The sequence below is a fragment of the Cygnus atratus genome, chromosome 7 (genome assembly GCF_013377495.2).
Source record: "Cygnus atratus isolate AKBS03 ecotype Queensland, Australia chromosome 7, CAtr_DNAZoo_HiC_assembly, whole genome shotgun sequence".
In the NCBI taxonomy this organism is placed as follows: domain Eukaryota; kingdom Metazoa; phylum Chordata; class Aves; order Anseriformes; family Anatidae; genus Cygnus; species Cygnus atratus.
In genome coordinates, this window is record NC_066368.1 from 19,927,620 (window position 1) to 19,952,748 (window position 25,129).

The 25,129-nt window shown below is 44.0% G+C and overlaps 1 protein-coding gene across 1 annotated transcript in view; it reads left to right on the plus strand.

The window, feature by feature from the left end:
• The first annotated feature begins 7,310 nt into the window (after positions 1-7,310).
• The window catches only part of ALOX5 (arachidonate 5-lipoxygenase), a 30,572-nt gene continuing 12,753 nt past the window's right edge, over positions 7,311-25,129 (plus strand). Inside the window, exons 1-6 of the mRNA XM_035561192.2 lie at positions 7,311-7,555; positions 15,004-15,202; positions 17,018-17,099; positions 18,955-19,077; positions 21,040-21,146; positions 24,268-24,440. Of these exons, the coding sequence (XP_035417085.1) occupies positions 7,406-7,555; positions 15,004-15,202; positions 17,018-17,099; positions 18,955-19,077; positions 21,040-21,146; positions 24,268-24,440 (834 nt within the window). The 5' untranslated portion in view covers positions 7,311-7,405. The remainder of the gene's footprint in view (positions 7,556-15,003; positions 15,203-17,017; positions 17,100-18,954; positions 19,078-21,039; positions 21,147-24,267; positions 24,441-25,129) is intronic.

Here is a 25,129-nt window from a genome sequence, read left to right on the forward strand (position 1 = left end):
GCTGGATTTTCACAGCATTATATTAGATATGCAAAGAAAACTTCTAAACAGGACCTTTTTTGTGATTATTTTCTAGTTTTGAGATATTGCAGTGTCTGTATATTCCAATGAAGTACTGAAAGCACTTGTCTTTGTATAGAAGATAACTGTTTAAAAATTGCAGCTGATCTTGTACTTAGGTAAAACATTTGTAGATAGGTAATAGTATAACATTAAACAACTTTACACTGGCATGTGTTGTATAGTTTATACAAGACACTTCACAGTTCAGCAGAATTTTTTAGTTAGTAAATTTCTAGTAACTTAAATGTATAGTTTTGTATCCTTTCATGTATGTTCATTTTCTCAGTATTGACACTTGCAGAATTATTTTTAGTTTCTTAAACTGTAATTGGTTATTGTTGTGTGATACACAGGGTTATTGACTGCAACAATAAAGTGTTTCTATAAAAAAAAAAGAAACAGAACAAAACAATCAGCGTAGTATCCGTTTTGTTTCAAACAGCATTAGCGGCCCAGCCTGGAGAAAAGTTGAGCTTCCCAGTAGTGAGATGATCAAAAAAAGTGAGTTAATTTCACCAGAGTGAACCCAGGACCTCATAGCTCTTCAGAGTAGGAGGCCAACACGCACTAGGATCCATGACAATATACTGTATGATGTTGTGGATCATAAAAGGTTAGTTAATCGTCAGAGTAAGTGGGTGACCCCTTCATTGTAGTGAGAAGATAAAACTTTGTATAGGTGCTTTGGGGTCAGGCGCAGGAATTGTGGAAAGAGTTTTCTGGCTTGTGCCATGCAGGAGGTGGAGAGAGGATTCCTGTGGGCAGTAAAATCTGTGGAGCTTCTTGAGTCAACGCTGAGTGTTGCTATGAGTGCTTGATGTCTGATGTCGGCATTCTCACGTGCATTGGTGCTGAACAGATGATGCTCATTACACTGATTCATGTCTAAGAAGAAAATAAGTTTGCATAAGCATGGAGTGGTGGACAACTGCAATAGCCTTTCATTGCATGAAGCACAACTGCAGTGCTGTATGTCCTTTCATTGCAAGACCATGCCTCAGACACAAAGTCTTCAGCAGTTTTTCTAGAATAGGTTTCTAGCACTGGTAGATCAAGGAAAACTGCTATCTGTGCCACTGTGAGACAGCTTGTAACAAAAGCGTAAATGCCAAAGAGGAAATAAGATCTGGAAAATTGTCAGTAACAGACATGGGGGTCTCAAAGAGACTCTTAGTTAATTACCCCTTAAAAAGAAAGATAAATTTTGAATTTTATTTAAGGTAAGAAATGGGAGGGCATCTTAATACTGCAGAGGAGTTTTTTTGTTGGTTTTTTTTTCTCCATGCAAAGCAAAAGTGTCTATGTCCTGTATTCCTTAGTGAAGCAAGTCGGGTTATGGTACATGAAACTATTTGTATAAAGCTTACTAAAATGCACCAGCAAGTCTTATATACAAAAATACCTTGCTGGAGAGATGGTAAGTAAGACACAGGGCCTGCCATTTGATTGACAGTCTCTGGGCTGAAAAACTGATGGGCTTTTTTAAGGAGCAGAGCCTGTAGAGCTGTTTGGACTCTGGTTTAAAAGTGTTCTTCATCTTGGGGTCAGACATCTCAAATTAATTACAAAATGACTTCTTCCCTCTTGCAAACCTTGCTTTGATCTGAGATTCTTGCTGTCACTGTGTGAAGCGTGCCCATCTCCAAGGCAGAGCAGAGCAGTGGCACAGCTGTGACTCCAGGTACTGAATTTTTCAGCTGACCTCGGGAGCTGAAGCCATGTGGTGAGTAGTTACTGTCAGCTGGTGGGCAGTATCGGTGTGACCTGCCTCTTGCACCAGGACAGAGCGAGGCCATGTGAGGCAGGAGGGCAGCAGCAGGGGTTGGGAAGATCCACCTGAGTGTCTTCTGGAGGCTGTGGAGGTGTCAAATGGAGACTGCAGCTGCTGTCTCCCAGCTCCTCAAAAAAAAGAAGTCCCAAGGACCTTGAGAGCCAGACTTGTGCCTGCTAACCTGCTCTGGTGGGACCCCTTGGAAAGAGGGCTGGGGGAAGCAGAGGGATGAGGTGCAGAAATGAGGTTCACAGGACGCCCTGGCTGGAGAGGAGGTCACCTCTCTGCAAGGGTTTTGTCAGGAAGCTAGGGGAGGGAAAACAGCTGTGGTGGCCGTGGCCAGGAGTTTTGGGCCCACAATGTCTGAGGAGGAAGCAGGTGGGCTCTTGGAGAGGCTGGTAACACAGCAGAGCAGGCTGGGAGGCTGAGCTGAGGCCTGCTGCAGGCACAGGACACATATAGCCAGTAGCAGGAGAAGGGCCATGCACTGCTGTTCTGCCCAACATGCAGGGGCTGTACGTCCTCCAGCGTGTCTCCACACAGCTGCCATGTGGGCCACTGTCCAGATTTCTCCATCCTCAGCCTGTTTACCCATATCATAGTGTGTTTGCCCTTCCCATTCATTCTATTCATGCAACCCAAATTTCCTTTGTCTTCCCTCCAGCCCTTCCTCTTTCACTGCTGTCATTATTTTCTCAGTCTTCAGCTCACCTCTTGGCGAAGTAGGGCAGAGAGGGTTGTGTCAGGAAGAGCCAAATTACATCAGCATGTGATTCATAAAGATGACTGTGGAAGTACTCAAAACTGGCACTGTGCATATGAAGCTCAATGTCAGCCTGCCTTCCCAGTTTTTCCTGTAAATCATGTATTTGGCTCCTTTCTCTGATGTGTAGGATGCTCTCTGATGTTTTGGGATTGATGGGGTATGGTGTTACCACAATCCAGACAGTGAGAAGAGGATGCTTTTTCACAGCCTTAGGATGGATGAATGATATCAGAAAATCAGGCAAAAATATCTCATAGAATAAGAAACAGAGGTTTTAAAAAAAATCATCCTGGCCACACAGAGAGGAGAAAGTAATTCAGAAGGGAGGCAGGGAAGGTTTTAAAAATTAAAAAAAAAATATATATATATATATAAAATCATAGAGCCCTGAGTAAAGGAAATAGGGAGCAGGTTCAGTGTATTACTCAGGATAGAATAATTGAAAAAGTAATATTGCTCAGAAAGGGTCAAGTGATGGCAAACTTTAAGAATACTCTTTTAAAGTGTGTTCTAGAGAAAAGGCAAGATTGGTGACAGAGGAATTGGTAGCTGAAAATAGAGAGGAGACCTTGGCTGGCAGTGTTAAGAGGCTGAATGAAGTTGTCTCAAAGGCTTTAACATCAGAGGAGGGTTTGAAGTAACTGAATAAAACAACCCCGAGGCTGCACAGAGCAGAGGAGGGAGATCACCACTGAGGGTGTGCTTGTTAAATCCCCAAACTTCAAGGAATCTGGCTTGCAATTCCTGACATTTTAAGACTTCACTAAAATTAACCTCCCAACCATTTTTGCTGGGAGCCTGTTGGCGTGCTGGTTTGCTCTGATGCTCTCTTCCTCAAAGGCCACCTGCAAATAGGGCAGACCATGCCATCTTAGGAGAATTCATCACTATTAGAGCTGTAGGGTCTGGTACTGGGGACAGTGTGTTCCTTTGTCGAGAGAAATGGTTATCCTTGTGGTTTGGAGAGAATAGGAAATGTCTCTGACTGAAGACTTGATTCCAACTAAGAAAACAGCTGTCTTAGGCAACATATGTAGTACTTCATATGGGCTTTTTACCCCTCTGCATCCTAAATTAACTCATGAAGTACCATTGCTCCCTTCCTGAGGATGAACAGAGGTCTTTCTGGAGTCTGTCTTGCCACTTGTCTTGTTCTCATGCTTTACTTCTTCGTCTTGAAAGTGCTGTTACAGGAGGATTGATTTTTTTTCCAGGACCACAGAATTACCTAAGTCATTCTCCTGCCAGCAAGATGATGGTTAATTTTATCCCAACAGAGCACTTTCTCATGAAAATTAAATCCAACTGTTGAGCTTTCTGGTAGCACTGGGCCAAAGTAAGTGGAGGCAGAAGTCAAAGGTATTATTTGAGGGATGAATTTGGGCCTGCCTGCCTTCAAATTAGAGCTGATATTGCACGTGCCTCTATTGGGACTGTCGCCAGGGCTTGGGACATTTGCACCAGACTTCAGTCCCCCACTGCTATTCCAGTTTTGTGATTCTCAGATCCCAAAAGGGTGGCCCCAAATGCTGCTGCATTCCTTGTCTGTCTGCCTCCTTTCCTCTCTCTTCTTGCAAAATGCCAGAGCAGCACGGCTACATCTGCAGGGGCAGCGAGAGGATTTGCAGATTTTGGGTAAGTGTTTAAGGATACACAGACTGTTTAAGGATATTGTGGTAAGCGTTGGTATAGCAACCCTGCTTCGGGTTTGTGATGGGCTCAGCTGGTGTCAGCGTCGCCACCACCTGGATAGCAGAGCAAGGACACCCTGTGCTGAGCCTTGCTCTCTTAGAGTTGATTTCTGGCCCCTCTGAGCTGGGACAGAAGCAGGCCTGTGAACAAGGAGCTGCTGCTTTCTGGTCTGGTGGAGCAGTGCAGATTTAGCACCCGTGTGTTCTCAGCTGCTAAGCCAATGCCCCCTAGATTACTTACGTAGCTTGTAAATTTCTGCAGGCTCTGCTGATCACCTCCATCATTTGGTAATTACCATGTTGCATCATTCCTCCCCATCCCCAGTCCTTTATTAGCATACTTCAGGAGCCATCTGCTGATCCAAATTATCTGTAGCCTCAGGGGAGCTATAAGAGATGTGACATCTTCACAGTACAACCCTGTTTCTCATTGGCATTGCAAGGAGATTGAGAGGGACAGCAACTGCCTTCTGCTGGAAAGTTTGACACAGTGAATCTGAGCAGTACTTAGAGGAACAGGACCCATGAATAACCCTCCTGTCCCTGCAGCGGGCTCGTGCCCTGCTTCCAAAAAGGGGCAGGGAGTTTTATTTCACCATTCTGGGTGTTTTCCCCTACTGCAGGAACAAGGCTACCAGGCAGAGGCAGCGCATCCTTCCCAGGCCTGGCCGGAGGAAAGCAGGCTGCCTCTGTCTGCGTGCCTGAGCAGCAGGCTTGCTCGTCCCTTGTCCTCGTCTTTAGGACACTCGCCTTGGATGCAGCCAGGTGATCCAACTGCCTTTTCCAAGTATGGTTTCCTTGTCCAATGTCAAGCAACCATCAGATAAAACGCAAAAGAGAACCATGCAGGGGTCTCATATGGTGTGGTCTCCTCAGGGGTGAAATAAGGTAGCCTCTTGATAAAAGGGCTGGTTTGCTTTTTGCACACAGAATAATGATCTAGTTTGTTTGGCAGGATCTTGATATGAAGCATGTGCAATTCTACCAATAGTAAACACTATCATCAAGAAATCATTGCAGGTAGAAATCGAGATAAAATTGAAAGGTTCTAAAAGAACAGACCAAAAAGAGTTGTGAAGGGGCTGGAGGGAGAGAACAACGCGCTCCTATGGATTTCAGGTACAGGACCAAGCTTATCAAATATTTTCTTTACTGTGTTGATAAGGGAAGTTGCAGCACTGTAGGGAGACTCCCCAGGCATATCTGTGCAGAAGAAGCCAGAACAGTCTGAAAACAAAACCTAACACCCAGGGGAATGGGATGGGTTCAAACGCCGCTTGGGAACTGAAATGCAAAGAAACGTGGAAACCCACCAAACAAGGTTTGGACAACGCTTTGCTCCGTATTTGCAGCAAAACCAAAGGTGCCCAGAAGGTGGCCTCGTGTCTGACAAAAGCGGGTTCTGAGGCACCGACGTGTGAGAAGATTTTCAGGTAACTGTGAGTGAAAGCTGACTGTCAGCCTAAATTTAAGAACTTCAGTACTGTTAGCACCTGTGCAAAAAATGATGTGTGATTTCTTTGAAATCTGTTATAAAGGGAAAATCAAAAGCAAGGAAAGACTTAGGAGTTTGTGGTGCACTTTCATGGGGTCACAGTGTCCTTGGAAGGGATCACGGTGTAGCGGGAAGGATCCCTTGCTGATTAAACCTCAGGAGGAGAGATCAGAGCTCTGGGCTGGGGTTCTGCAACTACCTTGGGTGTGCGATGTGACCATTGCCAATGTTGCACTTCTGGGTGCTATTTAAAAAGCAGCAGCAGACGAGAGACTCACGCTGAGCAATTCCATATAGCCAAGGAAGGCACAGTGATTTTTTTTGTGCCTACATGTAAATACACACTCTCAGTGTGGGAGAGCCTTGATATCTGATGGCGTCACAGTATAGCAAGTGGCTGAGTCTCTCTGTACAGAAGAGATGTAGGAGACCTCCAACTTGTTTGGAGCTTAGCCCAGTGCCGTCACACCTTCTAGATGGAAGAACAGGGCATTGCAGGCTGTCCACAATGCTGTGTGGCCACCACTGACTACAGTGGGTAAGCAAGCAAGCAAGCCACGACCCACGTGGATAGCTCCAATTTTAGAAGCTGAAGCAGAGTCTCAGTAAGTGTATCTGCAGTGGTGCCCAGCAGCCCAAGCTGCTGCAGCTCCCTGTCCTTGCTGGAGGGGGGCACGAGGCACTTTGCAGCCAGACTTGCCAGACCAGAAGCAGGCAGAGCCAGGGCTAACTTCAAACTGCTGATGTCTGTCACTTCCGTCATCTGTATGTGACGGCTGGGGGCTGATAATGAGAGCCTCAGGCTGTGAGGAGTGGGTTAATGCGTGTGAGCACAGCAGCTGAGGTGCAAGTGTGCCATGAGCAAAGCTGATTTTAATTTATCACTCCTCAGCTGATTTTAATTGATCTTGCTCTGCTTGCCTGCCACAGAAATTCACAGCAGCAGAGAAACCTGGCTGGCAGCGATGAAACAAGGTGCTTGGTTTGGCCGCAGAGCAACGGAGGCAGGACACTGGGATTTGCAAAGCCCAGCCTGGCTCCTTTCAGCAGGGCATCGGGCGGCTGGGTTACAGCATGCGGCTTTGGGTGAAAATACAGGAGAATAGCTTCGAAGGTTTTGGTGCCTAAGGGCCAAGTGTACAGCATCAGCCAGCTCCACTTGTCCTAATGTTAGCATCTTAATTGTAGCAGAAATTCGGTGCGTGCTATAGGCAGGGTGCAGACTGTGGAATTATGGGATTTTTACCGTGGAAGTGGTGTGGGGGTGCGTGTATGTACAGCTCTGATGCGCTGACAGGCAGCTGTGCCGGGACAAGAGGGATTTTTGACAAGACAGAGGAGTTCCTTGCACAACGCCTACCAGCAGGAGCCGAGAGCAGGGTGCCCTGCGGGGACCTGCGGCTTTTGGGTGCGCAGAGCGAGGGCGCAGCGCGGGGCGGCTGTACCCGGAGCGGCGAGAGGGCGAGGAACATGTCCCCGTGTCCCCTCCCGGAGCGGGGCCGGGGGGGCGGGCAGGGCAGAGCCGGGCCGGGCTGCGGGGAGGAGGCGGCGCTGAGCGGGGAGCGGGCAGGAGGCGGCTCGGCTCGGCTCGGCGGGGCTCGGCGGGGCTCGGCGGGACCATGCCGTCCTACACCGTCACGGTGGCCACGGGCAGCCAGTGGTTCGCGGGCACGGACGACTACGTGTACCTGAGCCTGGAGGGCACGGCGGGCTGCAGCGAGAGGCACCTCCTGGACAAGCCCTTCTACAACGACTTCGAGCGCGGCGCGGTGGGTGCGCGGCCCCGGACACGCTGCCCGGGGCAGGTGGAGCCCCTCGGGGGTGGCTTGTCGGGGGGCTCCGGTGCTTCCTTGTGAAAGCTGCTTTCACGCTGCCTGCTAGCGGGTGATGCTCCGGGGCGGCAGTCAGGGCAGTGCTGCCTCCGAGGTACCTCCTGGCGGGAGCTTCTGGGGGGAGGCAGGATGCCTGCCAGGAGACATGTCCCCCCGACTCCAGGGAAAGCTGGAAAACAGCGAGGACGTGCAGGTGTGAGGTGGGCTGGGGCTGGATGGGTGGCTGGGCTGCTCTTGCTGCCCTTGGCTACTGCAGTGTGTGTCCTGTCCTCTCAGGGGTCTTGGCACCTTGTCACAGCGTCCCAGCTATCCGTCTGCAACCTCATATGCTTTAGTTTATCCTCACCGTTTTAGCATGCTATCTATTTGTTTATTGTCTGCTGTCAAAATAATAGACGTCTCTTTTCCTTTTTTTTTTTAACGTGTCTTTTATTTGTAAACCTAACTCACAGCTTCCAAAAGATCTAACAAGATTTAAGTGGCTTTGAAAGTTTTAGCATAACTCACTTTGGAAATGAGAGCTACAGATGCATATACAAGTGGGACTTTGCTGTCACGGTGCTGCCTTGCATTGAGGCTTATTTCTACCCATGAGGTTCACAGCCTAAGTCAGCTATCCGGCCTCTTCTGCGTTAGACACCTCAGATATGGTTAACAGAAATCAGCATTTTGAGGAAGGGTTGATGGTGTATGTAGATACGGTCCCCGAATGTTTTTAGTTAAAAGTTCTGAGGTAAGTGGTCTAGAAGGTTCAGAGGTGTGGGCACTTACCAGCTGCTGCTCTTTCAATTAATTTCCTTGATGATTAAACATTCATTTGCATAGAGGTCCTGTTATCTTAATCTCCCAAATGGGTATCCTCTCATTCTTCTTCCTTTATCCAGTGAATAGTCACGTACTTAACAAAGTAAGTAACGTTAAGCAAAGCTTAGCATTAGTGAGAGAGGTTGAAGAAGACCTCAGAGTATCCTGCAGACTCAGGGTTAGTGTGCTTTGCCCAGGAGTGAGACCTTCCTGGCTGAGGAGATGAGCACTGAGGGACTCCTGCCACCAGGCAGTCTGCTCTTATCCCTAGGCTCCAAAGGAGGGCTTCAGGATCTTTGAGAAGTGGCTGACAGTGCTTTGAACATCTAGGGGGGACTGGATCCTGTCACAGGGAGAAAATGCCATGATGTGAGCATCAAGTGTCTGCCTGGCAGCTGCCTGGGAACTGCTTTGGGACCAGGTCCGGCAGGGGCAGAGATGTGTGAGCACTGGGATCTGCAGGGCGAGGAGCGGAGGTTGGTGGAGTTTGGTAGCTCTAGAGCAGATGTGTGCACCTAGAAGAAGCACTTACATTCACCTCAGGAATGTAGCTTTTAGGTAGATTTGAAAGGTTTTGTCTGGGTAAAGTGTTTACCTAGCATTTTATACAAAATATTTTGTTAGCTAAGTAAGCTTTCTGAGACAGGGTCCATCTTTTGTTTTTCTGAACTTGTTTCCAACTTGCAAAGGTCCTTGACAGAAACCTTTACTTTTCCTAGTATCCAAATTAATTATTTCCGTTCATTGTTATATGTTTGTCTGATATGAGAAATATGCAGTCCTTTCTTAATGTGATCTGTAATATGCCTGGCTTATGGGATGTTTGCAGGATGTTTGCTAAGTTTTGTTGCTGCAGGCATTTTCTTGGAAAGCACTGTGGAGTTCTCCAGGCACCTGTTCAGGTAACGTTGTGCCCAAAACACTGTGAGTCTTACTAATACATTGTGCAAAGAAAGAAGAAAAGAAAAAATACAGATACACAACAACAGAAAACCCCTCCCCCCCCAAAAAAAAACACAAAACAACCACCACCACCAAACAAACAAACAAAAACACAAGGCAAAAAAAGTTTCATGTTGATTGGTTTGTAAAATGCAGCAATTGAAACCAGTCCCGGCTTGGTGTTTCACTAGTATCCCTATAACTTTCTTTTTCTGGCAAGCAATTTAAATGTGATCACAAAAAAAAAAAAGAAAAGGCACTTTTCCTGTGGATAACCACAGTTCTACAGTACTATCTTGTAAGGCTTTGTCCACTTTACAGTTTCATTGCTAAATGTTGGGCCAGTCTCAGTAGTTCCGTTATTCTGGTAATGGCTTCATTTAAATTAATGCAAATTGTGAGTTTTACTAGATACAGTGGATGAGGGGCTCCAACCACTCCTGAACAGAAGATTTGTGTGCCAAATGTTGATAGAGGGAGAGGGGTGAGGAGAAAACTGAGGGGGCTTGCACAAAGGCAGCTCAGTTTTAGTTTTAGTCTGACTTATTCCAAGTGCTGGACGCGGGCAATTTAGAAAGCCATAGCTGCTCTTCTTCACTCACTGTTTTTTGAGTAAGTTCCTGTTGGTGCAGAGCAATTTCAGCATGTCATCGTGTCCCTCAGTTCTGTTTTCTTCCTGTTACCCCTTCATCTGCTTTTTGCTGAAACTCAACTATTTCCAGAAGGGAAATACAGCTCTGTCCGCTTTGAGCTTACAGAAAGGGTGCTGGTCTGTGTCATCCCTGCTGCAGTATTAGGCTGGTCAGCAGGAGGCTCCCCTTAATCAGAAAGAGCTCAGGTTTTACAGAGAGTAAATTGCTGGACAGGATGCTACGGCAGTTTGGAGAGTCCAGCAGCCGTCACTAATTCTGTTCTTTCACTCTGAGGTCAGCTGTATAAAAGCTCCAGTTACCACTGGCTCACTGCACAGACATCAAGGGCACCATGTGTTTACCAGGAGACCCCATGTAATGGATACAATAAAAACCTTGAACAACTAACCTTCAGCATTTATCAGGGCCTTGCACCATTTCTGTCGCCTGATGTACTTTTACTACGTTAGCAAAATTGCATTAGTTAATCTCAGTTATTCCTTAGCCTCCCTGGCTCGGAGGTAGAGGAAGCTGTGCGAGGAGGGAATCGTTGCTTCCAGAATTGCCATTGACATAGAACCATGATGGTCATAAGATGGCTAAAAACCCTCAGCAACATTTAGGCTAATTGAATGTCCTTTCTGCATTACACTGACAATGACTTATGCAACTATTTTAGGGCTCTTGTAATATTCTCAAAGAAATTTTTACCAGAGGAATGGGTTTATGCCAAAGTCTTGGCTGTCAAATTGACATTTCTATCAACAGATTGGGTCTGGTTCACGTTGTTTCATTTTTAATCCTAGATGTATTTATATAAGTGTGAAATTATAGGAACTATAGTCATAAATATATGAGGATTCTTTATTAATGTAAGTTAGCTAAACATTTAAAGAAGAGAAATTTTAAAAAGAGTAGCTGAGCCTTGAGCAACAAGGATTTGGGGAAACATTCAGACTTTCTGTGCTATACTAAACACTCGACAGCAAGAGGTTTTCATGAGGACTTGAGCTAAAAATAGTCCAGTATGTTTCCCCTGTCCAGACACTGTCTTTGTTCAGCCTGTGTTTCCTCTGTACATGACTAGCTCTGGAACTGGAAATGAGTGAAAAGTTGGAGAAAAAAAATCCCAAATAGCAAAATACAAAGCAATTCTGATCCAGATGTAGTTTACTATTGCTCTATAGGTTATTGCATTAGTCTTGATGTGTTTAAATTCCTTTTGCAGTGATGAACACAAGCTATTCACATAGCTTTGTGGTTTCATTGGGTCTGTGTCTCTGAAAGGTGGTTACTTCCAGCTCTGGACTGCAAAATGCAACAAGATCATGTTGAAATTGAAAAGAGAATTAATTGTGTTGTAATTGCGTAAAGAGGTACATGAGCAGGAAGTGACCAAGTTTGAGATAAATGGTATGATAGCCTGAGACTAGCGGCTCTTTTGCAAGGTGCTGTCTGGTCTTAGAAAAGACATACGGAATTGCAGAAATACTGACTCAATGCGAAACCTGAGCCTGGTGAAGAGTTTGTTGTTACAAGCTTACGGTCACTCCTCTTATTGAGAAAATGAGAAGTTGCAGGGAAATTAACCTGAATTAGAAACAGTTTGAGTACTGCATTCTGGAAAGAAGATTTGAAGAATGGGAAATAATCTGAGCCTATTACCTATGTTTTCTAGGCATCATCCAGAATTGCTTGTGCTGATTGACAAGTGAAGCTGAGGATGTTGGACGGGGGGGATAGGCAAAGATCAGGGTGGTATTTGCAATCTGCATTTGTGGGAGGAAGGCATATCCATCCATTTAGTCAGGAGCACAGGTCCTGCAGTCACAGATCACCATAGTGGTGGCTCAAATCACTGTTATGGTGATTTCTGAGAAAAGCTGCTTAACTTTTTTCAGTCTCCACATCTGGTTCAAAATCTTGAATCATCAAGGGAACGGATTTACCTGTACACATTGTGCTTCTAGCTGGTCTGGGACAGTGTGTGTGAGAGGGGTGAAAGGGCTCAAGATCCAGCAACGTAAGCTTTCAAAATGTTTACAACTAGTGTATTTATTAGCTCTACCAAAAGAACTGTTTCTGTTCTGCTTGGATATGCACGAAGAAAGAGAGGCATCATTTTAATATGCCCGCTGAAATCTTAGCTCTGTGATTTTCATCTCTCAGCTCCAGTTCTGACAGGCAGATGCTGTCATTCCAAGCTTGCCAAGGACTGCCATGCTGTTTGTGAAGCACAGTTCCCCCATTTGCTATCACCTTGTTTGTATGGGTGGGCTGTTAACAAAAACATTGCAAATTCTGATGTAAGACATGATAAGCCTGCTTTTAAAAGAAACTGTTTGATGTCTTTAGCTTTAGTAGGAAAGGGGGAATATAGCTCAAACTGATATTAGTCTGTTAAGTCTCAGCATATCAAAATACGTGATGCCAATACTGATTTTAAATATTGGAGTTTAAAGTGAAATTAGGCTGCTTGTTAGAAGAAACTCCAATATCTTTGTTGGTGTGAAACAACTTCGTAAGAGTTGTAGTGTAGCAATCTGGCTTGAACAGTTTCGAAGCTTATTGAAGAACATCTTTTGGGGAAGACAGACAGACAATCTTTCATTGTCTGCAGCTTGGACTTCAAAGCCTAAAGGGTTTGGTTGTTTATTTTTCTCTCACTTTTGTGAGTCAATTAGATGTGATGAACTTTATGAAAGCTGGTAGTTTCATGTAGCAAGTTGTGAGAGAACTAAAGTCTGTCATCCCAAATTTTTGGCGGATAGGTAGATGTCTTCATCCTGAAGTGATTATCACAGATAGTAATTCATGCACAGCTCACAGAAAAGGGTATTTGGCATCAGTAATGTGGGAAACTTGGGTTAAAATGAGAAAGAGAAGGATACTGAGGGGTCCTTCTTAGCATGTGTGTTCTTCTAACTGTATGGGTGCTATGAATCTTATTTTTGTAAGAGTTGAAATAACAGGTGCCGGAGACATTTATAAATTACATTTTTTTTTCCCTGTCTGGAATTTAATCTTGCTTCACATTTCAGTTTTGGTCCTTATGTGAAATAGCTGCCTTTTTTTTTTTTTTTTTAAGCAAATAAGAAAGTAATAGTGGGTATATATCAAATGCCTGCCTGGAGAGGGCTTAGAAAGTCCTCCTGAAAGGAACAAGCAGAGCATGGTGTCTAGGCAAGGAGCCAAATGACAAAGCACATGCAAGGAGGTGAGTGCCTACAGACCCTGCAGCTTATAGAGGAAGAGTGCTTCACCCTTTCAATATCAGCAACTGATTTGTTTCTAAGATTATTGTCCGCATTTAGAAAAAACATGACAGAATGCAGTCTCTACTTGTAACCACATTGTGCTTAGCAGATGATCTGCTCAGAGCGGGGTTTGGCTGCTGCTGTCCTGACTGCTGTAGCCAATTCAGCTTTGCTACAGTGAGCACTTGGCTGCTCCTATTTGCCCTGAGCTGTTTATGCTGTTGGAAAGTGAGTTTTCATTCTCCAGAACTGCCTAGCACCATGTGGTTCCTTACTGGTCATACTGGAAATGATTACTCATTTCTTTCTGTTCTGGTAGTTCAAGTGCCACCAAAACTACAGTTTGCTCGGTGCTGTGCTGGCATGCAGTAAGAGACTGCATGCATCTCATGAGTGGACTGAAGCAGCTGTCTTTGGGATAAGAGTTCACCATCCTAAATACACTAGCCCATTTAGTGAGGTGCTTAATCCTCATTCATCACAGCCATTGCTCTGGGTTGGTGGTGCTTAGCACGGGCAAGAAGTGCTGAGGGGAGCAGCATGTTCACAGCCAGCTTTCTCCCAGGCCTGGCCATGCTGCAGCACTGAAAGCAGCGTTGTGGGAAAGAGGATTTTCACAGTAAACCGGTGCCTGACCTTGGTGGCCAGAGGTATCTTGTTCTGTCTGGGTGACTACTTCTACGTGGTCCTCAGTTCAGCCACTCATCACACCTCAGTAGCTAGAGCACTTGGCTGCTTAGGTTTGCTATTGCACATGGCCAGAAATACACACTTCCTAGCAAGGCCGAGCAAGGTTTCTTGCCTTTCCTGGCAAGGCCTACAGGGACAGGCCCAAGGTTTCTGGGGCCTGTCCCCGTAGGCGGCTGGTGAGGACACAGCTGAAGGGGGAGGTGTGTGTGGCCCAAGCCATCAGTACCCGCTCGGTGGAAAGCTCCTGTGACCCTTAGCATGGGAAAGGACTAACCAGACTAGCTACTGTGCCACTCTGAGGTCTCTCCTCATTGTGGGAGTTGAGCCTTTGAGCTAACTCTAAACTAAGGAAGGAACTAAGCCATGTTTCCACATGCTGACTTGTTTTCTGTGAAAGGCTGAGTGCCTGAAGATGCTGAAGTACCTACAGAGCTAGATGGGGTTCTTGTGAACCTTGCTTTCAGTTAGCTGCTTACATTCCTTTGTGAATCTGAGTGATAAAGACAAAAAATGCATCATTGTCCTCATTTTTAAAATGGAGAACTGAAGCAGATCAGCCACAAGAAGCATGAGGCAAGGGGAATTCAGGTGATCTGGATGCTGTCCTGAGTCTGAAGACTATCTGAATAATACACACTGATCTTTTGATTCTTAATCCAGTGTGTTGATCTCATGGTCATCTTTCCAGTCCAGTTGCGTGAATAGACTTGCCCAACCAATCTCTCTTTTGGCTATTGCTAGGGCAGTAGCAAAAGCTTTCATGGTCTGTAGATTTTTCTCAGACTTGCAAACATTTCAAGGAGTAATACCATTTTTGCTTTGCATACAAAATGTTTCTTCATTTCTCAAGTGCTCTGCATGTTCTTATTTGTTCTTTTATTCATCTTTCTATTGCATTGCAATCCCATAATGGCCCTTCCTTTTCTCAACCAGTGGAAGCGAGAAAGTTTTGCTGTACCCATGCCATACCAGGCCACCAGGAAGGCCAGGTATGCTGGTGTAGTGCTGGTTGTGCTCCCTGTGTATGCAGCGGACCATTGACTGTATTTCTGCTCTGTAGGTTGACTCCTATGATGTGACAGTGGAAGAAGACCTTGGAGAAATTCAGCTAATAAAAATTGAGAAACGAAAATATTGGTACCAAGATGATTGGTACCTTAAGTATGTCACTGTAAAAACACCAGTGGGTGATTATCTGGAATTTCCATGTTACCGTTGGATTACAGATGAAAAAGAGATTGTCCTTCGAGATGGAAGAGGTGAGCACCTTAAGAAACCAGATTTCCTGTGGAGTTCCCAGAATTCTCCCACCTCTCCTTCCTTTTTCCTGATGTACATCCCAGTCTTCTCTATCATGTGGAGAACCATTGCCAGAACCCTTCTGTATCCAAGGGAATGGGCTGTCCCTGCTGACTAGGACCACTTTCTTTGTCAGGCTGGACACTGGCGGTTGAGTTGGATGTTTTGGGAAACACATGCAAGGGAGTGCTCTTTCCCTTGCTCAGTATGCTGGTCTTGAAATTGAAGGCTGACCCTAATGCCAAATTTTTGTCTGTTCCACATCTCCATAGCCCTCTTGAGCTAATATAATTAATGTCCCATCTTTGTTTCATGCTAAGCCCGTAAATGGCCCATGATTAATTGATTGGAAATTGCCTCATTTTCTTGAGAGTAAAATAAAATCCCAAAGTAGGTTAACCTCAGCAGGTGAAACAACATGAAACAACAGCTCCACTTTTGGCCCCTTCTCTTTGCATGTTATCAAGTCCAGGAGAAAGCAGGGTGAGATAGATATGGCTGCTGTGAGTAGCAGAGACCAACTGAGAGAAGCATTACGGCACTTCTGCGCTCTGTTCAAAGTAGCCTACTGGTCCCAAAATTTGTGTTTTAACAGTCTTCAATTACCCACTTACTGTGATCAGGGTTGGGGCAGGTGTTTTTCACCAGTGTTTCCTTGTTCCCCTCTGTGTTTTCCTAGTATTGGTTGTTGTAGAGGTCTGCAGCATGAACGCCTGAAAACAGATGACAATATACGAAATGATGGAAATAGATGCTTGTCTCCCCATTAATGTGTTGGCTGCCTGGTTAGACATGCTGCATGCTGAAGAACTGTGTGTTTAAAGCCTTTTGTCATGTCATGACAACTATGTGTCAGTTTCCTTAGTTTTGGTCTTCAGAGGGGACTTTTCATACTTCATAGTTTGATTTGTAACAACTGCAACCATTCCATAAAAAAGCAGCTTTTCATGGAATTCAGAGTATGGTGAGGTAGAGGACAAAATCAAGTGAAACCCTGTTGGTAACTTAAACACAACCAGCTGGAAATTGTTAGCCATATATGTTAACAGTTGTATTACCTTTGAAGTGTCCAACCCCAAATAGGTATTTCCATGGAACTCCTATGGGCTTTATCTGCCTTTCCATTTGCATATGTAAAGTAAGCCATATACCTTGCCCTTTCTCCTGATCACTAAGGAAGTCTCTGTGTTGTTTAGTGGTATAGTGAATATGTGGCCAGAAGAGCAAGCTGTCAAGGAATGAAGCCTCCCTGGTTTTCTTTCTGTTTTCATGATACAAAAATGTGCTCATTGCGCAAGGAGAGTGCAGTGTAAGGAGAGAGGGTAGGACATGTTTCCCAGTGTTGTATTTTAACTTAGAAGATTTGCTAGAATAATTGTGGTTGTGATTTCTTTGATCAGCGAAAACACCCTTAGATGCTGAAATATAAAATTAATTCCCATGATCCTATTCAGACCATTTAACACCAGATAAGTGCAGCAAGTGTCTATGTTAGGAATCTAGGTTTTATACAGAGTTAAGACAGATGTTCTTAGCTTATCCAAATTTCCTGCCTATGGGAGGCACCAAGTTAGGAGATTATCTCCTTCCACAGACTGTCTAGGGACCTGCATTTCTACTTGAGGTACTCAATTGGATCATGTGAGCATTTCCCACAGAAACTTTGTAAAGGTATAGGTCAGAAGTTTGAAGGTTTGGAAACATTGCTGTCCTCCTCAAGACCTGTGTGGGGATAGAGAAACCTCATAACCCTGTCTTTTTTCCCTGGTTCACAGCAAAGCTCCCCCGGGATGACAAGACCCAGATTCTCAAGCAGCACAGACGCAAAGAGCTCGAGAACCGTCAAAAAACATATCGGTGAGTCTCTCATAGCTCCCCAGAAAGTCCAGGGCCTGTTCTCATCAGGTGCCAGGGGTTGGCAGAATATATTCAGATCATCATATTCCTCTAAATACTGAATTGCTGGGTAAAAAAAAAAAAAAAAAAAGTAAGTTTGCATGTTGGCCATTTATGCTCTTACTTTAGATGGAATTCATGTAAATGATGGCCGTGCTGCTGCAAGTGGCATTACGAGATACTTGAATCCCAGATAAGCCTGTCTGGAAGATTTAAGGTGGAATTCGGAGGTACAGTCTCTGCATGTGTACAGCCTCTGACCCACAGTTGTTCTTTCAAGAATGGTCAAAGACAGATTTAATTTGCATTTTGCAAGCAGTACTCCAGTTTTGGAACGTCATCTAAGCCTGTCATCTCTTAGCAGAACTTCCTTGGCTGCTCTAGCAAATTAGTTTTAATTGCTTCTTGCACATGGTGCAGTGGAAGATCTGGCCCTGTTTGAGTGGTCTGGAATGTGCTATCAAAACACAGTTGTATGATCCACCTCTATACTGTCATGGACCTTTGTTCCTAATCAAGAGAAGGTCACAACAGGAAAATGCTGTCTTTTATCAGTGGGTAATTCCAGAAGACATGCATTTCCTTTCTGTAGAAACATACTCTCTGTTAAAAGAACAAAAGTTTCTCTCACTTGCCCCTCCTTATCAGTAGAGAAGAATAACAGTGGGTCCATTCAGAACTGCTGGATTGAGGTTTGGCATATGTGTTGTTGATATCATTTGACTAAGAAAAGATCTTGAACACAAATGATGGGAAACAGAGCAGAGGAAAAGCTAGATCAAAAGATGAGGGGCACAAAAATTTATTTATATATGCAAAAAGGAAGGCAAAACCACTTTTAGTTCCAGGAAAATAGCAATTTGCAGTTCATGTGCATTAACTGACAGTGCCCAAAGCAATCTATGTGCAGCAGGAAATTTGGAAATACCATTGAAACCTTTACAAATTGCCCACTTTCTTTTGAAGTAAAAATGGGGCACAGTGCAAGATCCTACATTGCAGAAAATGAGTGCTGTGAAGGTGAGGCTCTTCTGAGGAGTTGAGACAAGACTGTGTGTCTCTGGCACAGTTGCCTTTTGGAGGAAACTAAATACATGTCTGAGTACTTTTAGCTGCTAGTCATTTCACAGTATTTTTTGCAAATTTAGGGCAGATAATATTCCTGCTCAGTGACTTCTGCAATGCCAGTTGGGTAAAGCATTATTTTTATCTTATGGAGGTAGCTGTCTGAGCATGCATTTGGTCACGGGAGACTTGTGGCGCAAGTTAGTTACAACTCCTGTGTGTTTCTGTGTCTGTCTTTCTGTGTCTTTCCACTATGCAGATACAATTAACAAAACATTATCAAGTCACTGCTTACTCCAAATCTCAGGTTGTTTCACCCTGTTCCAGCTGTATTTCAGTTCTGCAAAACTGTAGCACCAAGGATTAGGATAATGTGATCAAACGGTGGGCATTACACAGCCATCTTTCTCTCTACCCCCTCCCCTCCCAGTAAATTTGTAGCTACTGCCAATTTCAACCAAATGTGACAGGTGTTTGGAAATATCACAGATAATAAGATACTTCAGGTTTTGTGAAGGTAGGTGGCCAAGTAGATGGCTTCTATTGTACTTCAGGTTTCTGTAGGTTACTAGTAGGTTTCTGTAGGTTACTGGTAGGTATTAATATAGTGTAAGTCACTATTTTTGTCCCAAATGAGTCTGCTGCAAGTTTTCTTTATAGTTGAGTCACAGAAGCAGTGCAGGTGAATGAATGATACAGCTCTTGTGCTGGTAACGTTAAGTAGTTAATTCAATCTCTCTTGTTTTCTCAGCTGGAAGGAGTGGCATCCTGGCTTTCCACTGAGCATTGATGCCCATTCTCACAGTGAACTGCCCCGTGACATCCAGTTTGACAATGAGAAAGGAATTGACTTCGTCCTGAACTACTCTAAAGCGTAAGTGTTTGTGGAATTTTGCAAAAAAATTTTTTTTTTAGTGCAGGGTAAGGACGTGTTCACCTTTTATGTTTCATTGAATCTCAAAATTTTATTCTTTTCTCCCAGCTGGACCTGCAGTCAAACAAAATAGGAAAAAAATGAAGAAAAAATTTCTTGTTTTAAATCAATATTTTAAGCTTTTCACACTTAAACTGGCTACGCCTCTGCATCCTTGCTAGACTGTTTTGGCTGTAGACAGGAGGCTCTGATGAAAGGCACAGGAAGGAGAATTATTGTCATGTGCTACCTTAGGCATCTGACTTAGTCCTCAGTGTCACCCACTGAAGATACTCTCTCCTCTGGCTATTTGGAAAAATTAGGCCTTTCAGTCAGATAGCAAAAGATGGTATCAGGGTGCCCTTGACACCCTGCTGAAGAAAAGCTGTTCCCAGCAGCTCCTCACTGAAGTGATGATAGGTGTGGTTAGCCACATTGGAGTGCGTTCTGTCTGTGGCAATAAAGTCACTGCCAACCCACTTGCACTTCTCATGTCATTGAAAAAACAGAGTCCGAGCTGTTGGGTGAGCCTGAAAAATCCTGCTGAGTTCTTTGAAATAATACAGGGTTAATGAGGAAAATAGGAACCCTCTGGCCTGTGAGTCCACTTCAGAGCTGTCTCACAAGGCCAAGCTGCATCGTGCTGTATCAAATGGTGAGGTAGTCTGAGATGGGAACAGGCTGCTCTAAGATCACCCACTATTTCTACATCTGTGATTCTGATAACATGCTGGTCCCTCCATATTTTGGAAAGATGTGCCTCCCAGGAGATCAGATGGAGGTTTTGTCATCAAGCGTAGTTCGATAAGAGAAGTAGGGAGCTTAGCAGCCCATCTAGCCATCCTTTCCTACCAGTCTGCAATATATTGTCAGAGATCCTGACTCACAGCCAAGTAAAACTTGCAAAATGTTTAACAGAGTGCAGGGACTTTTGTTGTTGTTGTCTTTGGCTGTAAGGGCACATCGCTGTGAAATAGGAAACTGAAGCTTTATTGCAGATAGCCAGCTGTTCTGGAGCACTGGTGTGACACAAAAGACATTGTCCCAAGGAACAGCAATGTACTTGCCTGGCATGTTGGGTTGAAAATCTACGCTTACATTTTTGGCTGGTTAGACTGAAAAGCTCTGGGGAATTAGTTTGATAGCTCCTATCTAGCTACCCTGTTGTGTTCTGGGAACTTGGGATAGCTATCTGCACAACTGAGGTGAAGGTATGAGGTCTTCCTTTAGGTTGGATGCAATAGGAAGGAAGACACCTGAGGCGTGTTTGAAAACCCAAAGGCAGGCACAGTGTAACAGTGGACAGGGTACAAACTTAAGGAAAAATATGAGAGTTGTGAGAGTTATATGGGACTTGGGAATAGTGGAAGAAAGGAGGGAAAGTTCTGTTTCTTGAGACATGCAAAACTGAACTTAGAAAGAAGATATGGCTGGGAGATTCCTTTGTCTGTTGCAGCGCTGGATCTTAAGATGCTGTTGGCAATGTATAATTCCTTAGATTTGCAGGATTAATCATGTGTAGGTGGGGATAATCCTGAAGACTTCAGGTGCTTATGTGACCTACACTATCAGCAAGCAGAAACCCTCACCCAGGCTTTTTGCCCTCTTCGGCCATTTCTAATGCAGTTCATTTTAATGTCCTTCAGTCTTAGTTTGCTGTTTATAACTCCAGACTTCTGGAGTTGTTCATCCCTCAAATTCTGTTTGGGAGGATTTCCTGTGACACTGTGGTCTTCCTTTGCTCTGTTATGTTCCCCACCCATCTTTGTGCAGTGAATGTTCTTTTCTTTGCACATTTGAAGTGTTAGTGGAAAGCCAACCTTATTCTATATCCACTGTCATCTAATCAAAATAAGTCCTTTGCATTTAATAACAACAAGTTTAGCATTTATGTAACAGTTCAGGACTTTGTTTTGGTTTTAGAATGGAGAATCTTTATATCAACCGGTTTATGCACATGTTCCAGTCCTCCTGGAGTGACTTCGCGGATTTTGAGAAGATCTTCGTGAGAATCAGCAACACAATCTCTGGTGGGTTTATCAGCATTTGCTTGTGTTTGCGTTGTCAAATGACTAATTTGTTGTTGTGAATATATCTGATTAGGATGGAAGTGGCTGATCTACACTTCTGCTCTCACATTATTTATCGTAAACAGCCTCTAATGTTAGACTGCTGATCATAGTAACAGCCCGCAAGACCAAAAGATGAAGTTATCATAGAATCATGGAACTGTTTGGATTGGAAGGGACCTTAAAGGTCATCCAGTTTCACCCCCGCCCCCCCCCGCCATGGGCAGAGACACCTCCTGCTAGATCAGGTTGCCCAAAGCCCCATCCAACCTGGCCTTGAACACTTCCAGGGATGGGGCATCCACAACTTCTCTAATTTACAATGTCATACAAGCTAAAACTGCTGGGGATTGCTCAGTGATGTTCTCTGTCCTGAGTTATACTGGACATCAAGCCAGTTGGGCATCATAATCTCTTTTGGCTTTTAGAAACCTATTTTTCAGATATGTGCAAGTACCATTGAACTAATTTTCAGTTGTGTTTACCATTTAAACCTAAAGATAGTTCAGTGGGGTTTTCAGAGCATATTAACTGTTAAGGCCTTTTTGAAAGTTTGCTCACATATCTCCCGCTTCAGTCATCTAAATACATGAACAATCTGCTAAGAGCTCTGTTTGGAAATGTTCTCCACTAAAAGTTAGTGCTAGGATCAGCCCTCTGGCCTCTTGCATAGTCCAAATTAAAGTCTGTTGCCTAACATCCCAGCCATGTGCCTGGTCCTGGTTACACTGCTGCTAAAGCTCCCGGCTCCTCATTCCTGTGCCAACATGGGGAGGTAACCGTGCCTCAATTCTGCTGTAGCTCCCCTCTGTCAGTTCTTGTGGGCCATCTGTGCCAATTGTGAGGTGCAACTCAAATGCTTTTGGTGGTAATTTGTTCCTAACAGGGGTCATTTTGACAGAACTTGTTTCAAGCATGAAAATGCATGCCATCAGTCCAGCAGGTCAGGGGAGAGGTTGCACAGAGCTGAGAATGACCTGGGAGCTGTAGCTTCTTTACCTGGTTCTGCTGCAGACAAAATAGGCCATCAGACCACAACCAGAGGAACCATAATTCTGACTGGAAATTAGTGCAAGTTAGTGCTTAAAAAGGCTTGCGGCATCTACCCAAAATGTTACCTCTTTTCAAAAATGTGTCAGAATTACTGGTGCATACTGCATTAAATGTGGTGCTGCATTTACAATTTCATGTTCGCATCTTCTTACTAGAAAAAAAAAATAACACTGTAAGAGCCTGAGTTTCACTTTTGTGTTCATGCTTATTTGGTTTCTGGAGTATCTTTGGTACTGCTAAAACGTCCACTGATGCAGTATTCAGATACAAAGAGAAAATTCTTCTTTTCTTTAATCTTTCTCAGTATGAAATCTTAGTTATTTGAAAGCTGAGTAAAGGTATTGCAGACAGAATGAGCTGGTGGTGTCACTTCTGCAAAGCAGGGCTTGGAAGCCTTTGATTTGTGAGCCAAACCCAACCTGATACTATGGCTGGCAGTTATATTACTTGGTTTTATTTTACTGTGTTACTGGCTATAATAGATACATAGATACTATTCAGTAGTTACTGTGTGGCTCCTCAAGTGCATGTAAATGGCCTGTTCTGACTCTGTAAAAGAATATACTTTTCCCTCCTGCTCTGAAGTATTTCCTCTCTTCAGGCTGGCTAAGGACCAGTTAACAAAAATAGGAGGAATTTCTACAGTCTCAGGTATAAAATAAAGCACACAAGGAGTCCAGAGCTATTAAAAGCTAATTACAGCAATTTGTTACATTTAATAAGATTGCTTCCTACTTTTAACACAAGGCTTAGATATAATTTACATTTAATTTAATTGATAATATTTCCATGTCCGTGAGGAATACTCCAACTTTGCGAGTTTTAAATTTTTAATATAATTGAGACTGATTCTTAATGTAACCAAATATGATTATTTGCAAGCCCTACCCCGGCAGAAACAGGTTCAAGATGTTTTTCAGTCATGCTGTTTCTGTCCAAGGAGATGAGTCATTTTTTACTCCCTATAGACTTCAGATACAGCTCCAAACTCACTGTGCAGTTGACAGAGATGATGTAAATATAAACTTTAAGTAAACTCAACTTTTCCTCCTCTGTTAGAAAAAAATGTGAGTTGTTTTTTTTTTTTTTTTTAATTATCACTGCATTCCTCCAGGTCTCTCTTTTTAATCCTTTCACCTTTCCTGGAAAAACAAATTGAGTTCAGAAAAAGGTTTTCTGATTTTTTTTCTTAAAATTTTTTTGAATGAAAAATGATTTTTTTTTTCCTGAAAATAGGCCATAGTGGGAAATGTTACTTGGTTAAGTCGTTTGTTTTTCCCTTGAAGATACCGATGGAATTTTTTATATTAATCATGTTTTTTCTGACTTTGAAGTTGTAGGCTGAAGTGGCAATATATTAGGAAACTGAGAACTGCAAGTTTGGAAACATGCAGTATTACTACACATGTAATAGTAAGAAGATGGAGTACCTAAAACTACCATTTTATTCAGAAGAGTTGTTAATCTAGGTTTATATTAACAATTGAAAAATAAACAGGAAAAAAAAAACATTAAAACAGCCAATGAGGACCCTTAGTGAGAAGCCCACAGCCAAAACCCTTCCCCAGGAAGCACCCACCCAGCTCCAGCCAAGTGAACTGCTCCATCTGCTGTTGTTCTTTCCCTTCCCATGTTGAATATTTCCCTTCCCCTGCCAGTGCCGTCATTTTGGGGCTTATCTGTCTGTACAGCATACCCTGAGAATTTGAAGAGTGAGATTTAAAAATGCTGTGGAAGACCTGAAAAGGTGGTCTGCAGATGGAGAGAGTATTTTTCCTTGGAATGGAATATTTTACTCTTCATAGCTGCTGTATATGAAGAAACAAATTATTATCAATTCCGTTCTTCTCAAAGAGAAAAGCAAAGATTGCATTGTCCGTTTAAGTGATTTTAAAAAAAATCCACTTTTGGAATTCCTTTCTTGCAACTTTCTTTAGTCAAAGTTGCAGTGGAGTATAACAAAAGGTGGGGAGGAAGGGAGAAATCCAAAATGCACTGATATTGATGCTGCAGACTCATTTTCCTTTAGAATATGTGATGCAGCACTGGAAGGAAGATTTTATGTTTGGCTACCAGTTCCTGAATGGGTGCAATCCTGTGCTGATCCGGAGATGCACAGAGATACCCAAGAAGTTGCCAGTGACTATGGATATGGTAGAATGCAGTCTGGAGAGGAACCTTACCCTGGAGGAGGAAGTAAAGGTGAGGCTCCAAGTGAGGTTGGACTCCATCTGCTCCTTCTCATGTTCTCTAACATCCCAACCCTGTTCTAGCTGCTTTCAGCTACATCTCCTCTCTCCGGCTGCAGGCCAGGTTGCAGAGGTGTCACCAGGAGGTGAAGGGTCCTTTTCAGTGGCTTTGTCTAAAAGGTTAGGGAGCTTCAGAGGGACAAAACGTCCTACCCTTCCCTAGAATCATCTTAACCTCTGTCACCTGCAGAGCTGAACTAACCTTCTGAAGAAGGGTTGGCAGGGATGGTGCCTTCCTTTTGTCTGTACAATCAGCATGGGGGATGAAACAGCACAAAACTTCTTTGCGCCTTAGTGTCACTGCATGAATACCAAATATATATCCACTCTTTGCTGAAAGGTTTGCTGTCAGGCTCAGTAGACACAAGTCAGGTAGTCTGTGTAAAGGTGCTTGCTGTGCCAGTGGCAAACATCACCCCTGGGCCACCATGAGCAAGGGTGGGCCTGCAGCCACTCGTAACTGCAGGGCACAACCCAGCCTCTGGCCAAGACTTCCCAACTTTAGTTCTGAGCCTTGCGGCTTCTGCCTTTCTGCTTTTCTTTCTTATCCTCCCTGTGTGCTTTCTTTCTTCTTTCTCATCTGCCTTCCAGCTGCTGCCCTGCCCTATTTCTGTCCTTCCCACCAGGAACACTTTGCTGTGT